The 15,570-nt window shown below is 34.2% G+C and overlaps 2 protein-coding genes across 3 annotated transcripts in view; one reads left to right on the top strand and one right to left on the bottom strand.

The window, feature by feature from the left end:
- ANO3 (anoctamin 3) overlaps positions 1 to 15,570 on the top strand; it is a 323,668-nt gene that overhangs the window by 219,094 nt on the left and 89,004 nt on the right. The window contains 1 exon segment of the mRNA XM_031653387.1: positions 1,368 to 1,428. Coding sequence (XP_031509247.1) covers positions 1,368 to 1,428 — 61 coding nt within the window.
- On the bottom strand, positions 683 to 13,817 carry MUC15 (mucin 15, cell surface associated). Of its 2 annotated transcripts, XM_009186408.4 has the most exons (4): positions 13,595 to 13,817; positions 6,782 to 7,515; positions 4,756 to 4,905; positions 683 to 2,877 (listed from the first exon to the last, which is right to left on the bottom strand). In XM_009186408.4, the coding sequence occupies exons 2-4, from the start codon at positions 7,473 to 7,475 to the stop codon at positions 2,717 to 2,719; spliced, it is 1,005 nt and encodes a 334-aa protein (XP_009184672.1). In that variant the 5' UTR covers positions 7,476 to 7,515; positions 13,595 to 13,817; the 3' UTR covers positions 683 to 2,716. The 2 variants fall into 2 exon arrangements, with proteins under 2 accessions (XP_009184672.1, XP_009184673.1); XM_009186409.4 differs by lacking the exon at positions 4,756 to 4,905.

Below are 15,570 nucleotides of genomic sequence, written 5' to 3' on the forward strand. Positions count from 1 at the left end.
GTATGATGTTGGTTTACAAAGGAAAACAGACAGCTGTTCAACTGTTCAGCAGCCTCAGGTGTCTCTGTTGGACATCTTGAGAAAAAAAAAATTCTGGATTCCCTGCTGGGTATAATTTTATGAGCTCTGTGGGATAATTTCTTTATGATCCTTTTCTCTCCTGATATAAAAGTACACTGATGATTGTTTTGAAAACCAATTTTGATATTATTTTTTAGAAATACCATGCCTTAACCAACAATGAATTTTAGAGCCATATGGGACATTTTGCACCTATCCACCAACCTTCAAAGGGAGCACTTCTTTTCTATGATGATATTATCAATAATGCCACATTATAGAAAAATACGTTTTATGATGACTTGCTTTACGTATATTTTGCAGTGTGTTCCAGATGTTACAACTGAAATATACATTACTGTTATTTTAATGCTCTCATTGAGCACCCTCTGGATGTCAGATTGAGCAAGGACACAATTCCATTCCAACTTTCCTTATAATACTGTACTTTAGCCCATGATTGTCCTTACCCTCCTGTGAGGACAATGCCCCTATTTTCTCTGTAGTTTCTATGGAATTTTTGTGCTGGCCAAACATTTTTTGCCTTCACTGTGTTAGTTTAATTTCTCTCACTAAGTTACATATATACTGAGGGCATTATGCAAATGCAAACAAGCAAAGGTAAATTGAATTTATACTTTATTAAAATCAAACAATACTTACAAGCCTTAAAATTTGATTCAATAACATTATAAAACTATGCATCCTTCTTTATGAAGTTTCAGTTATCTGATTATAAAACACTTTGTTTCATGAGTATCCAGTGATTTATGAAACTTTTGAAACAAATTAAGATGGGATATATTACATCTTATAGCCATTATTGGACCCATCCTACATTTTGAAAGACTAAGAGAATAGAGTTAGCTATTGGAAATGCTGGCTCACTGGAAGAATCCTGCATTTTCCAACTTCCCCACTCCTAGACGTTTTGCTAACAGGAATTGCAACTAGGAATGCCTCACCTGAAAAACTAATTTCATACAACTTTCATTGTAGTTTGACAATCTGTGACCCACAAATACTTCCATAGGATGGTAGAATTTTTTATAATTAGAAATGATGGTGGGGTATAAAGGGAATCAAGAGAGGAGAGAAGAGGGCTAATGTTGTTTCTTTACCTCTCCCCGTGAGAAAAATTGTGTGAAATTGATGCAGGACCCATGAAAGGATTTCATATATAACATTTCCATACTATAAAATAATATGATTCTATTTGAGAAAAAATCATAGTACCTGAGTGCAAACAGTATTCACTGGATTATTATAATCAATTTGCATGACTAATATTTCTGTTTTCTCCTCAGGTGACATATTTGTTTGATAATGGAGGGACAGTCTTCTTTGCTATTTTTATGGCAATATGGGGTAAGTACTTTCTACATTACTTTCTATCCCTTATTTTCTGAAGCTGTTTCTGTGTTTCTACACACACACACATGCACATGCGCACACACACACACACACCATGAATCAATTCAAAAATAAAGCCTCTAGGTTGGTACTTGCCTTGTTTGCTCTCTTCGTACATTCACTGCTTCTTTAGGAATTTAACTCTTGATCTCATCTCTAATCTCTAAAACCTAGACTTTCCTACATCAAGGAACATACTTTTTTCTATGAAAGGCAGGTGGTAATTAAAAACAAACTGAAACATACTAGAATCCAAATTAATCTTCTACTATTGCTTATGAAACTGATGCTCAGTAAAAAGTTGTTTGATATTTCCATTCATCTTTTTTAACCTTATAGTTCATACATTTAAAGATGCAGAATCTATTCCATTATGATTGAGCAATAATGTCTAATATAAGAAATCTAGTTCCTATCTAACAACTTAAAACTGTACAAATTATGTACAGGTATATTCTTTGGTTAACTTTTTTTTTTTTTTTCTAACCACGATTCTCATTGAGTTTTTAAGGCACCTAAATAATTGAAGCCTAAGTTATATTAAGACAAGTTAAAATTCCCAAGACATTCGAAGACTTTTAAAGAAGCTATTACGTTCCTGGGTAGGGTCAGCTTTCCCGCCATGGCCCCGTTGAGTGCAGTCATTGTCAGCTTGGCAACTCAAGGGGCTGATCATGTGTGTGCTGATCTAGAAAATTATAATGTACTAGAATAAGGTCTCTAATTTTTATTGCCTCATTTCCCAGTAACAGAAACTCTGGGCTATATCCTCTTTTTAGCTTTAAGTCAAATTTTCTTTAAAAAGCACCCTTTCAATTTTCATTTAAGAAAATGTAATCTTGAATTATGGCACTAGGGCTGCAGACAGAGCAGTAAAGAGTCAACTTCAGTGTTTTAGAATTTCATGGTGGAATAATTTTTATTATTAAATTATCAGGCAGGGCTGTAATGGTGAAATCTTTCAGTTTTATCTGGTTCTACAAATATTTTCTACTAAGAAAATAATACTAAAATACAAATTAAGGCTACTTAGTAAATGCCTCAGGATGGCCAAAAATTGTAAGAAAGAAAATCTTTGGATGATACATCCTGTCTACATTTCTGCTACTGGTCTCCTGCTATTATGATTCTCCTTGGCAAAATCCACATGACAGTAATTTTGTGTAACCTTCTGAAAGATGAATTTGTCAAAAGGCTAGGATGTAGACGACACTTGCTGTTTGACGCCTTTTTCCTTTTAGTTCTATACAGAAGTGCGAAGTGGAGGTATGTCATCCATAGGAATGCCATCACGTGCATTTTCTTGACTTTCTGGCATGGCTGAATCATTCAAATTTGGATTGTAGTAGCTAGAATTCCCAAAACTCACATCATAAGGTTCCGGTGCATTGTCTAATCGCAGAACTGAAAAAGTAACAAAATAATATTGTTTCACAGTGATACTCTGAGAGATTCACGTTCAGACATCCACCAAAGTATAGGAATTATTCTAGATGAGAAAATAGAGTTTTATATGGGCTTTTTAGATTTTAGTTTTAAAATTTTAAATAAGTAGATGTTTTTCAAGCTTCATTTTTTTATAAGATTAAGAGTACAGTTTTACTTCCAAAATTTTACTGTTGATGGACTCACAGTAAAGGAACTGAAGAAGAGACCACTATAGTATAGCAATACCGTATATAAGGAAGTGTAGACAATGCCCCATTGACTTTTGAGTCTTGTGATTTCAAAGCCTTGTCAATATGTTCAGAATTTGTCACTTCTGGTGTAAAAATTTTTTAAGTGAAGTCAATAATTTTTAAATTAATGTTATTATTTTACCAAATATCTCAGTATCTTGATGGCTAAACCATTTAAGGTGGAAGAGACAGCAAAAATTTGTGGGAGCTTATATTTTCTTCTGATCGATTCAAGTTACCATGTACTTGAGGTTTTCTGATTCTTGATGTGGAAATTTAGTTTTCTTTTTAAACAAATAGTCATTATTTCCGAAAGATCTTGAATTCATTTTCAAAAAAAAACTGGACATGTACTTGGTATCTTAAAGTACTAGAAGGAATAACTAATTATTAATTAAATTAGTAAACTATTCACTTAGGTATCATCGTTTGCTTATCTACTTATTCCTTTAGCCATCTGTTTACAAAGGAACCTTAGGTCTTTGGGAGAGGTATCTCAAAGCTGTTTTTGATGAACAAAACAGTCGTTGTGATTGAGTTATTCCTTTATGCCTCTATCACTGCAGTTTAGATTATATCAATTTTTGATAAATTGAGTTTTTGCATGAGATTACATGTAAAGACAAGATTCTCAGGTTAAAAAATGGATTGAAAACCACCGTTAAAAATCCTATCCTTTAATTTTGAAGAATGGTACTTTTTGTTTTATATTAGTTCCTAGAAACCCATAATCAGAATTCAGTTACATTTATAATTAACAGATTTGGTTCAGAATATGAGAAATATATCAGTCATATCTGAACTCATTGAAACTCAGATTCAGTAAGACTTCATCAATGGGACTCACCAGAAGCATTTAACTGTTTGTTATGGTGACAAGAATCCCTTGTGCAAACCAGAAGACAGATTTTTTTTTCCCCTGAAGTGTAAAACTACAGATGAACCAAACATTAAATCAAATATCAAATTGATATTATATTATTAAAGCACAAACTGACAATTTTATTTTTAGTATACATATTTCTCATTCGTAGATATTATGGTTGGCCTTTTCCATCATGTGAGTGGAAAATTCCTGAATTAATGTACAGTGTGACTTTATGTGTGCAAATATGCAACTTTTAGATACTTTGTTTTCGAGCCTGATTAAGATGGTTAATGGAGGACTGCTGTTTCTGTATAAACTTTAAAAGAGTTCCAAATTAGAATCAATCTTTGTTCAAAGTACTGCTACTTAGTGATCTCACAATGGCAAGGAATAGCTCTGCTGTCACTTGCTAACCAAACTGGTCATTTTTTTCTTAATGTCCTACCATTCATTATCTTCCAATTTTATACATATGTTTTAGATTCTTGGATTATGATTTAAAACCAATTTTGATGCAATGAGCAACACTTCAAATGTTTTTTAAATTTCACTCACAGGTTTATAATTATTTTGGTTTTGTTCTTTGATAAACAGAAGATGGATCAGAATAAGTCTTCAGTTTATTCATTCATATGAATTCTTTTGGAATTACCTTCTAGGCAATGCAGTGTACATTGACATCCTCATTTAATTAAAACCACTGTGCCCAGGTGAAGTATTGAAAATAGCTTTTACCTGGTTCATTTCTGTCGTCATAAAGTCGCCGATGGGAAAATGAATCTGTTTTCCTTTTTCCACACAACAAGTAGCCAACAAGAGTAAGCAATGAGACACCCAGAATAGCACCTAAAATGGCCCCGAATACTATTCCTGTATTTCTATTTTCTACAGGACAAAAAAAAATTTAAAGAAATATAAAATAGTTATTCAAAGCATCAAAATCTATACATGTTAACTTTCTATATACCAAAGAATGTTTAACATTTAAAAATTAGATAATGATGTGTGTGTGTGTGTGTGTGTGTGTGTGTGTGTGTGTGTGTGTTTTATAAAGTACTGTTTGGGATATATTGGTAAACGTATTTGTTGATAAAACCACACTTCTAATTTTTAATTACATTGAAATACTTCTAAGTCTTAGCTCTATAACTGTGTCTTGTTCTTATTAACATCAATAGCACTGAAATGCCATGTGTATACTCCATTAAGATCTAATATCAGTGTTGAACTTTAATGATAAAATGAACTTTGCACTTGTTTCTATAAATAATTCAAAGGTGAAAAGCCAATAGGAGTGAGTGGGTAATAGAAAATGAAAAAACAAATAAGAAGTCACTACAAGGAAAAATCAGTGTATCCTGATAGAGCTTATTTCTAAATACCACAAATAAACCAAGGCAAGTTAACTTCAGTGCCTTGCATATCAAGAACAGTTGTCTAGGCCTGAGCTTAAGGGAGTTCAAAATTTCACTGTATTATTATTTTCACTCAGTATCTTATTTGAAGACTAAATTTTCAATAAACTAAATGTTCTCTGAACTGAAATTTAGTACATTTCTCTTTTTTTTTCTTCTCTTTTCTTGAGGTACTCATTAATTAGGTAGCAAAGGGTCTTGCAGGATCTCTGATTCTATATAAAATCTCATTTCTAAAAAAATTAATTTTCATGTTGGAGTACAGTAAAATTGGTAATGAAATAAAAGAGAAGTAAGCTAACTAAATTTTGTTTTTACATAAAATAGCAATGGTAAGAGTAAGTACTCAGTATTCTCAATATGTATATTAGGTTTAGATAGACTAAAAGAGAGGGAGTATTTTTTAAAATGACAAGATATGTTAAAATCATAGTTAAATGTACATATACAATATATTGATCATGGTGTTATAAAAAGCCTAGATTTCAGAATTTAAAACTTTTCATACACACTGGCAACAACATTCACATAGGAATTTGTATATATGATTTGGTTTTTACATTATTAATATAATCCTTAAGTAAGCCACACTGGAAGTGAGTTCTTGAAGGAAAACAAATTATTAAAAAAAACATTTCAAGGGGGGAAAATACATTAGATCTGAAAAAACAAAACATTAATGAATTATTGAAACTTAGTTATCTTTTTTCATTTTATGGAAAAACGTAAAACCATTTTTATGTTTCAAATGGAAAAGCCTGACATAATCCTTGAATGAAACATAAAAATGTCCACATAATAAATTGTCTGTGATGGTGACAATTTATAAATTCATTACGTTGTTCAACTTTTTTAAAACTCATATATATATACTCATATATAAAAAACATACATATGAACATATATATGTTCAGTTGTATATATATAAGCTTATATATATATGCTCATATATATAATTATATATATATGTGCAGTTAAATAGTAGTCACATGAGCATGTGGAATTTCAGGTAGTCTTCTCAAGATTCATTGAAAATTGTTACCTAGTATCTCAAAACTATACTATTGCTTTAGTATCCATCTTTTCTTGAACTAACCTAACTTCGCATTTTGTCTCATTGTCTCCTTACACTCCCAAAGAGAAATGACTAGTATATGTTCATTGAAGCCCGAAAACCACTTCACTATTTCTAGTGACTATAATGATCATCCCTCAAAAGTGAGAAAATTCGTGCTACTGTGTTCTCCTCTATTTTTCTAGCATGGTGATTCCTTAGACTTACTCTGCATGACTTATTTGGAATTTCAGTTTCACACCAAAGGAAAGTTAAATTCATTTATATTTACCTTTTTGGGGATCTGATGTATTTGGAAAGAGTTTTGAATTATTGGTGAATTTTAAGGTAGGCTGTAGAGTTGTTTTTTCTTGATAGGGGGTAAACCCAGTGAAGCTATCACTGTTTGTGGTAAGCCATCCACTTGGTTCCACTATCAAGGGGGTCACAGATGGAGAAGCTGGTTCTGAAGAGAGGATGCTAACTGTAATGGAATTGTTATCGGGAGTTTTCACGGTGTCATTGACCAAAGACCAACTGAAGTTTTCTGAAGACAGAGCAGGTGTAGCATTGGGATGTGCTGAGATGGGCAAAGGATCTTCATCTGCTATAGGTGCATTCCAAGGCAATTTAGAAACAAAGCTATGGATCAAGGGAGGGCTTGTGGAAATGGTGGGTGTGGGTTTTAGACTGCCCAAAGAATGCTCTGCTGACGAGTTACTGGAGAAATCTGTTATTCCATGGCTTTTGTTTGGTAGATTCAAAGGAGGAGAATGACTCGCCTTGATAGTTGAGGTGGTTATATTTTCTTTATCTGAGTTAAAGTTTGCTTCACTTTCCAAAGAAATAGGTTTATTTCCCATTGTTTTAAAAACTTCTGCAGTGCTCTGTGTTGTGTTTATGTCTTGATTTTCTTTTCCATGGCTCCCCGATAGGAGTGAACAAAACAAAGTTGAAATCAACAGAATTTTGGCTAAGGTCAACATTGTAGGCTTCTTTGGTATTGGTTTTTTTTTTTAAAGGAATCTGAAAGAAAATAACCATCATTTGAATACCTTAATAAAATATTCTGAGTTTTTAAATGGATCTATATATTTTAAAGTAATAAAAATCTAGGCATCATATAGAGATGGTAGTGTCATATTTTTATTCCGAAATTGCTTATTTTGGTTATGTACTTAAACTAGTGCCATTGAGTACTACTTTCCATGTAATTTTTCTTCCTTTGTTGCTTCTAGGGAAATGCCATGCAAAAATTTTCTCAAGCTATACACTGCTATTTCAAAGACCATTTAGCTTGGGAAAAGGTGGAAGAAAACCATAAACACCCACCCACTCACACACATATATTTAAAACATGTATATGAGCTGTTAAGTAAAATTTTTAAAATATTGTAAATATAGACCATGTAGAGCTGGCTGATTTCTTCAATCTATTTAAGAAAACACATTCTTTATAAAGATGTCATTTGAAATATTTATTATGAAAATGACATTACTGATTATACATTAAATGCACCATATATTAGGTTTTTTAAAGTGAGTCAGTCAAGAATACCCCTGAATACATTTTATTAGTATCTAGTTTGAATTACTTGAATTTGAATGTATCCCTTTTCCACAATACTTTTCACTTCATGATGTCCTTCTTGCTACTTAATCCCTAATTGGGGAGATTCAGAAGTCTTCTAGATTTAAGGATATTCTTTAATCTTATTCTCTTATTTTATGAAAGAAGAACATGTTTGGGTGTGTGTGTGGAAAAATATGCTAGATAATTGCAGATTGGGTCCTGATCGCCAATCCAGGCTCCTAAGTGTGAAAGTACCAGAATTCATAAATAGGGTGATATAGAAAAATGGTTTGAAATCAGATTTATATTAAAATTCTGGCTTCTGATACAAATAACTCATGAAAAATAATCATCATAATAAGCAGTTGCTTTTTAATCATTATAATAAACTAACTTCAGAGTGTTGTTCTGATGACTGAATGGGCTGACTTAGGTAGCAGCACTCTAAACAATATCTAGCCTAAAGTAAACACTTAATAAATGCTAACCTCCATTTAATATTCAAATATAATAATATATCTACAGCATCTTTTTGGTTACAAAGTTTACAGTATCATCTTATTTGATACAATCCCTTGATGTGGCAAGAATAGATTGTATTATGTCCATTTTGCAGATGAAGAAACTGAAGTTTACAATGGCTAGTAACAGAAGCTGGTAGATGGAAGAGGCAATATTTAAACTGACTCCAATATCATAAGAGGCTAAAATTTGAAGTGCTTTTACTGGAAAATTTACTTTTTTAAAAAATTAGACTTTTATTTCTCAAGCAATAAAATCTGAGTACTAATTTCATGTTATTTGAATTGAACCTTATTTTTCACTGAAAGCCTCCATGCTGACTGAGAGAGGAAAAGGGAGGAGGTACAACTGCTGTTACTTAGTTCTTTTATTGTGTGCCTTTTCTCAACAGCTCTCTAAAATTTTTACAAATATTTTCAACCTTGTTGATGTGTCATTAGGGTCTACAGAGCTTCTAAACACTCCCACTAGTTATGTGTTGGTTTCAAGTACCAAGTCCCCTTTAACATAATGATTTTTCACATATGGTACAACGTAAATATATCTATAATATATGATAATTATCTTCAAAGTCTGATAGTTCTCTTTAAAAGCTTTTAGCAAGCAATTTCATAACCATGCACTTCCAGAATTGTAGACATATTGTATCTTCCATGCCCGATGGTTATCACTTAAGAAAAACCTACTTAAAAAGAAAAGCAGGCAGACATATGAGGACGTTCATAGTGGCATTATTTATAAGAGCCTCAAACCTAAGTGTTCATTAGTAACAGATTGGATAATAAACTGGGGTGTATTCAGATTGTGAAAATTGATGAGCTAGAGCTGCATGCAGCGACATGGATGATTATCACAAACATAATGCAGCCCTTAAAACACCAGTTGTATTGTGTGATTTCAGTATATAAAGTTCAAAAACAGGCACAAAACTACATTGCTACAAATCGGGAAAGTGCTTTATTACTGGAAGGAAACAGACAGAATTGATTGGCTGGAGCATGGAAGGACCTTGTGTGCTGGTGATACTCTGTTTCTCAACCTGATTGTGATTACGTAGGTGTTTGTATTTGTGATCATTCTGCTTATTGTTATTTCATTCACTTTTCTGTGACAACTAGGACATTTAGATTGTTCTAAAACTGTTTAACATAACTGGAAAGTATATTACTATTATGCATTTGTTATATCAGCTGCTTTACATGTTTTCTATTTAATGCTAATCAAAAATAAACAAATGATGAAGGGCTTATTAATCCCACTTTACAGATGATTAAGTGGGACATAAATAATGTCAGTAATGTGTCCAAGGACACATAGCTAGTAACTGAGAGATTGGATTTGGATTCAAACCTTGACATGTCTGATTTAAAGCTAGTCAATATTCATCTTTGTAACATAAGTTGCAAAGGAATATAGAATTTGGTACACAGCTGCTTTTTAGAACTTCTTTCTACCATTATTATTTTTTTTTTTAAATACAGCCTCTCCAAATTTAATGATTTTAACCAGAGCAGTTTATAATCCCATTTTTACAAAACACTGAGAATATAAGTCTGTCTGTCTTCAGAGAACCCATTAAATACACTAAATATGCTTTTGCTCTAATATAAGAAAATCACAACAACTGTCTATTATGGTTTCTAGATGGATATCTTTACCGTGGAGTTTACAGATGAGCATTTACAAAGCATGAATGATTATCTCTGGCACCTGTAGTTGACCAATATTTACTTAAACTGATGCCTCACCTAGCACATTTAAAATATAATTCATTTTAGTTTAAAAATAGTTACGTGTACCTTTTTAGAAACATCTCTCTCCCGTGAACTCTGCAAAGTTTACAGCAAACATAACGGTCCATTTGATTATCTTCTGCAAGTGATCTAATTTGTAAACCGTACTTGGCCACTATTTTCAACATTATTATGGCATTTGATTTATTTTCTCTGTATCTAGTTGTTTTGCTATTTTTCTCTTCCTAATAAAGTGGTCACCAGTGGGGGGAAAAATGTCCTTAGCTGTTCTTCTATTTTTCTTATAATATGATATGAGAGACATGGCATTGAGCTTTCATTCCCTGCCTGTAGTGAAAATCTACATATCAAGAGTCAATAAAGTGAATTCTGCTGTTCCTGTTTCACCTTGCCTGTGACATTGAATCACCAAGGGGATCTCTCATTCCTTTACCCAGCTTTTGATTGTAACTTGAAAACCTAGGGTATCAACACCCCAAACCTGCCCAGCACTCTGTTACTGCCTATAATTTATCTCCCAGGAAAAGGAGAGAAAGGGAAGAGAGGGGTAGTTCAGTATGTTGTGAATACTATTAAATATTTACAGTTTATTCAGAAATTGATGCAGTTACAGATAAGGCTTTTGTGAAGACGGATTGTCCTGACATTGCAGTAGGGAACAAGTTTGCCTCTGCTGCCCAGCTTCTAGGAGAACCAGGTTACGCCACTTACTCAGGCCCCTTTCATCTTAAAGTCGTAGAAGCAGCCAGAAATTGAAGTCATCGCTATTCAGAACCCCACCATGAAATTTTGCTGCAGTAAGGTCCAGGAGATTTGGCCTAAGTTTGACCTCATGCTAACTGAACAAAGCGCTTTGCAAGGGACAAAAACCTAATAGAGGTGGAACAGCAACTCCAGAGGGCAACAAATGAAATCTATATATGTTTTATTTTTTGGTGTGCTTTCCTTTAGCCTTTCTCCATCTCTGGAGGTCAAATATCTAACTCTATGCTATATACTTGTTTTATAAAGCTGAAATGATGATGGATTATAGATGGTATGCCTGAGTGCGCCCAAGTTCATCTGTCAGCCAGGTGCACTGTGGGGGCAGACAGAAGGTGGGATGAAAGAAAAGTAGAATTGCAGAGGGAGAGAAATCAGGAGAACCTGATAACATGATTTCACCTCCTGACCTTTGCTTCTTTTTGCATCTGGGTGGTAACTCCTAAGAGGAATTTTGAAGTTATAAAATAGAAACAGGTTTAGGATCATCACAAACTCGAAAAACTTCTAAGGGTAGAATTACTATAAAGTGAACAGAGAAAGAAAGGAGGATTTCCAGTTCCTTTGTGATACCTTAGGATTCTAAACTTTCCTGTATATATTAAATTTTTTCTGTTTCTAAAATTTCACTAGTTTTAAAATATACTTTCATAGTGTCACTGTTCTTAAACAACTCCTCTACACAGAGAGAATGAACACGACTTTCGCCTTCTTTGTTATTGGCACTGAAAGTGGTTTCACATTACTACTTTTGTATGGAGGGCTGCAGAAGGTGATGAGAAAAAACAAAAAACACCTCTGGCCAGTAAGGGAAGCAAACCCACATTCACTGTTCATATTTTTGCTTCCTCTTAAATGCATAAAGTCATTATTCTGTCCAGGCTCTATGTTGAAATCGTGAGTCATACTTATTTTATACCAAGCTTTGGAAATAAGGAGATGTCCTGGTTTATGTCAGGTAATTAACCCATGTAAGGGCAAAGAAATGCTAGTCATTCCAAACAGAATCAAAATCAGAAATCCTAAATAGAATCATCAGTTCAGGTACACTGCAGGCATGATATAAAGCATGCTTCTATAGTAAAATCACTGATGAGTATACATGGGGCTGCCTTTTCTCCAAGTTGCATTTGATCATGCTTACAGATCTTAGGCTACAAATTAAGACAGATGGGTTTTGTTTGTCTCTCTAAAGAAAACTCTGTCTGCCATGTAACTAACATCTCAGGAAGAACTTGAGTGTTACTCTGAGTGGCTTTTTCCAATGTTGGAAAAAGTATTTTTAGTTTCCTAAATGCAAGAGCAACAATAAATGAGGACTTTAGACATCCTTCTAAAAATGCCTCTTTTATGAGGGTTTTGGAAGGGTAACCAACTAGAAAAAGCATTGTGCCTGAGAAACTTAGGCCTCTCATTTTACTTTTATTTGATGTAAAAAGAAAGAAAAAGTAAAAAAGAAAAGCCTGACTTTCTTTCAAGAAAAAAAAAAATTCAGAAGTTTGGGAACATTATTCTGGCTAAAGACTTAGGCTACAGAAACACAGGAAAAATGTAGAATTTGTCATACGACCACTACCTTAGGGGTTTTCAGTAGTAAACTCCAATACTTAAATAATTAGTGATGGTGTCAAGCTTTGAAAGAAAGAATGTTTCTCTGAAAGAAATGTTCTAGATTGAAATTTTCAAGCATAGGGTTTCCAGCCTTCTGTATCATACTTTAATGTCTATAGGAGCAGCCTCTATAGATTAAATAGAAAGTACATAAATGGAAATCAGCATCCTTTTAATAAAAAAAGAGGCTTATATAGCCACAAAATGAAAATAATTTTCAGAAACTTTACCACATTTTCATTTCATAGGATGTTTTCTGTAGTAACTGATGTAACCTTTTAGATTTCCAGTGAAAGTTAGACATGTACACATATGCTAAAGAATTATATGTACTGTACAATAGTTTGCCAACTTTGTAATTAAGAAAACATTTGAAAAAGATGTATAGAAGCTTCTAATCTATTTTATTAGAGGATTTTTTTCCAAAACTATTCTAATACTTAAAGCAAAAACCTCTAACACTTAAAGCAAAAACCTTTCAGCACAAATGCATAATTTAAATCTAAGATTCAATTTATATTCATGCTGCCGCTTCCACTTTAAACATTTTGAAACCTTTACTAAGATCTGACTTAAGGAAATTCTATTTCACAGTCACGTATGTTTTAAATAAGGCTTTTATTTAACTCTTCTGCTGGTTCCGTAATCTAGCAAATTTAGCAGTAATTTTTAAAGCTAACTTATTTAAGAGTGCAAATACTCATTTGGAAGGTAATTACTTAATAAAACAACTACTTGTCTTTACAAGGATTGCCGTAGCTACTTGCCATGCTGTTCTGTCAAAAGTTGAGACCACTGTGATTCTCTTTAGTAAATAAGGAAGAGAGAGAGTGGAGAGTGAAAGAGAGAAAGAGAGAGACCTAAGTACCCATCACACACTTACCTTCAGGCTTAGGAGGTATTTACAATCAGGAACTGAAATATCACAGTTGTCCTGTCTGAAAGCAATCTGTCGTGCATTAGAGAAAACAGATGGGTTAAGTGTGACAATGTCGCACTGAGCAGGAGGGTGCCAGGGAAACAAAATTAGGTGGGGCTGGCTGTATCTTGCTTGTGTAACAGAGCGCCCAGGAACCTGACTGACCTGCTTCTCAGCTGTAAGCATTAAGATATCACCTCATTCAGGCCTTTAACAACAACAACAAAAGCCCAGCCCTCCAGTTTTCATAGGTTGATCGTTTTAGCTTTGGGACAAGGTATTACTCTCTCGTGAGTGGTAGCAAAACATGGGGCATCATTTCCCCCCACCAAGTGAAAAAAAAGGACAAAGATTTTGGCAAAGTCATCTGGTATAGCAGGAATTTCTGACATGTGCTGGGTCCCCGCTCCTTGCAGGTGAGGAAACCAAACAAGTCATGCCCTGCACTTGTTGCTCTGTGCCAGCCCCACATTCTCTTGAATCATAAACAATGTTTCTGTACTGTAGTTTCTGTACTGTACCCTATGTGTGTACTTAAAGCCTAAGTAGAGAAAATGTAGCCGGGTCAGTAGTGAGGCATCTATTCTGAGGTCCACTGAAATTGTTTAAGAAAGTCCTACCTAACACGGAGTGAATTAGTATGTATTGGAATCCCTGAGAACGCTGTGAGGTGTTACGTGAAAAATCATCATCATGACTGAGGTTCGGTTTCTTGCTGACTTTCAGTAGTTTAGAGAGGAACTAGGGCCTGAGAATGGCCATTTATCCTAGGAGCCTTCTCGATTAAGTAGTTTCCACCCTGTGTGCTCTCTGCTTTTACTCTCACTTTAGAAGCTGGAGAATTTCAGAAGTGGCCAGGTAATGCTTGATTAAATACTAGAGTTGAATAACAACTTGGCATACTTCCTACACTTCCTTTCAGAGCTTATGAAAGGGAGAAGAGTGAAACTGGGATCTTCTGTACATCAGCGTTTGGGGATGGCGCCAAGGCCCGTTCAGCTCAGTATGCCTGAGGTTCATACTTGGTTTCTGTTGCACAAAGAGATAGGTTTTCAACCGCTGAGCGAGAAATGAAACTTTAGCTAAAATGCAGGAGCTAGTAAGCTTCAAATGGAATGCAAAGAATTTGCCCAGTTAATTGCCCCGAGGAAAGAACAACGTAATTCTATAGTTTTAAATTTTCTGAAGCCCAAAGGCCCCTTCAGAGTTTGATTAGAAATTAAACCAACCCCTAAAAAATACTGTCTCAAAAGATATTTAAGCTGTCTCTACTGTGGTACAAAGAAAAGCAGGTTAAATTTAATCAAACAGCTAGTTACCGAACGGTGGCTTAATAGAATTCAGTGGCTTATTTTCAGATTAGCCGCTTTTTAGGGAAAAATCCAACTAAATATATTTTATGCTTGTAGTTAGAGAACTGAACATGATTGGGCAGGACTGGGTGCACCTTTTCCCTAGGCATTTTCTGCAATATGTGTGGGAATATCATTATCTCCTTCTGCCTTAACCATAGTAATTATGGCTTATACCAGGCATGAACATCGCAATGCACTTTTGCTATAGCTCTCCGTTTTCACTGCCATAAAAGTCAGGCTAATTTCTCATTTTGTTTTTTCCTGGAAACTCTTTCTGTGGGCCCAGAATCCTATTCATTGCCCTCCTTACAATCATAATCAGTTGATTAGTCCTCACCCTAGAGATAAACCTTATCTACCCTCACCGTCTTGAGCACATCTGGAAATAAAGTTATAAAATGTAAACTGTGCATAAATTTAGTGCCTCAATTGTTACTTAGCTCACTTAGTTCTTATCAGAAACCTTTGTTTACTCACTGGAGTTGGAGTTAAAAAGTAATTTCTAGCCAAACAAACAAGTTTCACTGAGATACAGTCGTAGGTTCTAGGTTAAGACCGATCCCAGTTTAGACCTCCTTTCTCCAG

Source organism: Papio anubis, chromosome 12 (genome assembly GCF_008728515.1).
Source record: "Papio anubis isolate 15944 chromosome 12, Panubis1.0, whole genome shotgun sequence".
NCBI classification, from domain to species: domain Eukaryota; kingdom Metazoa; phylum Chordata; class Mammalia; order Primates; family Cercopithecidae; genus Papio; species Papio anubis.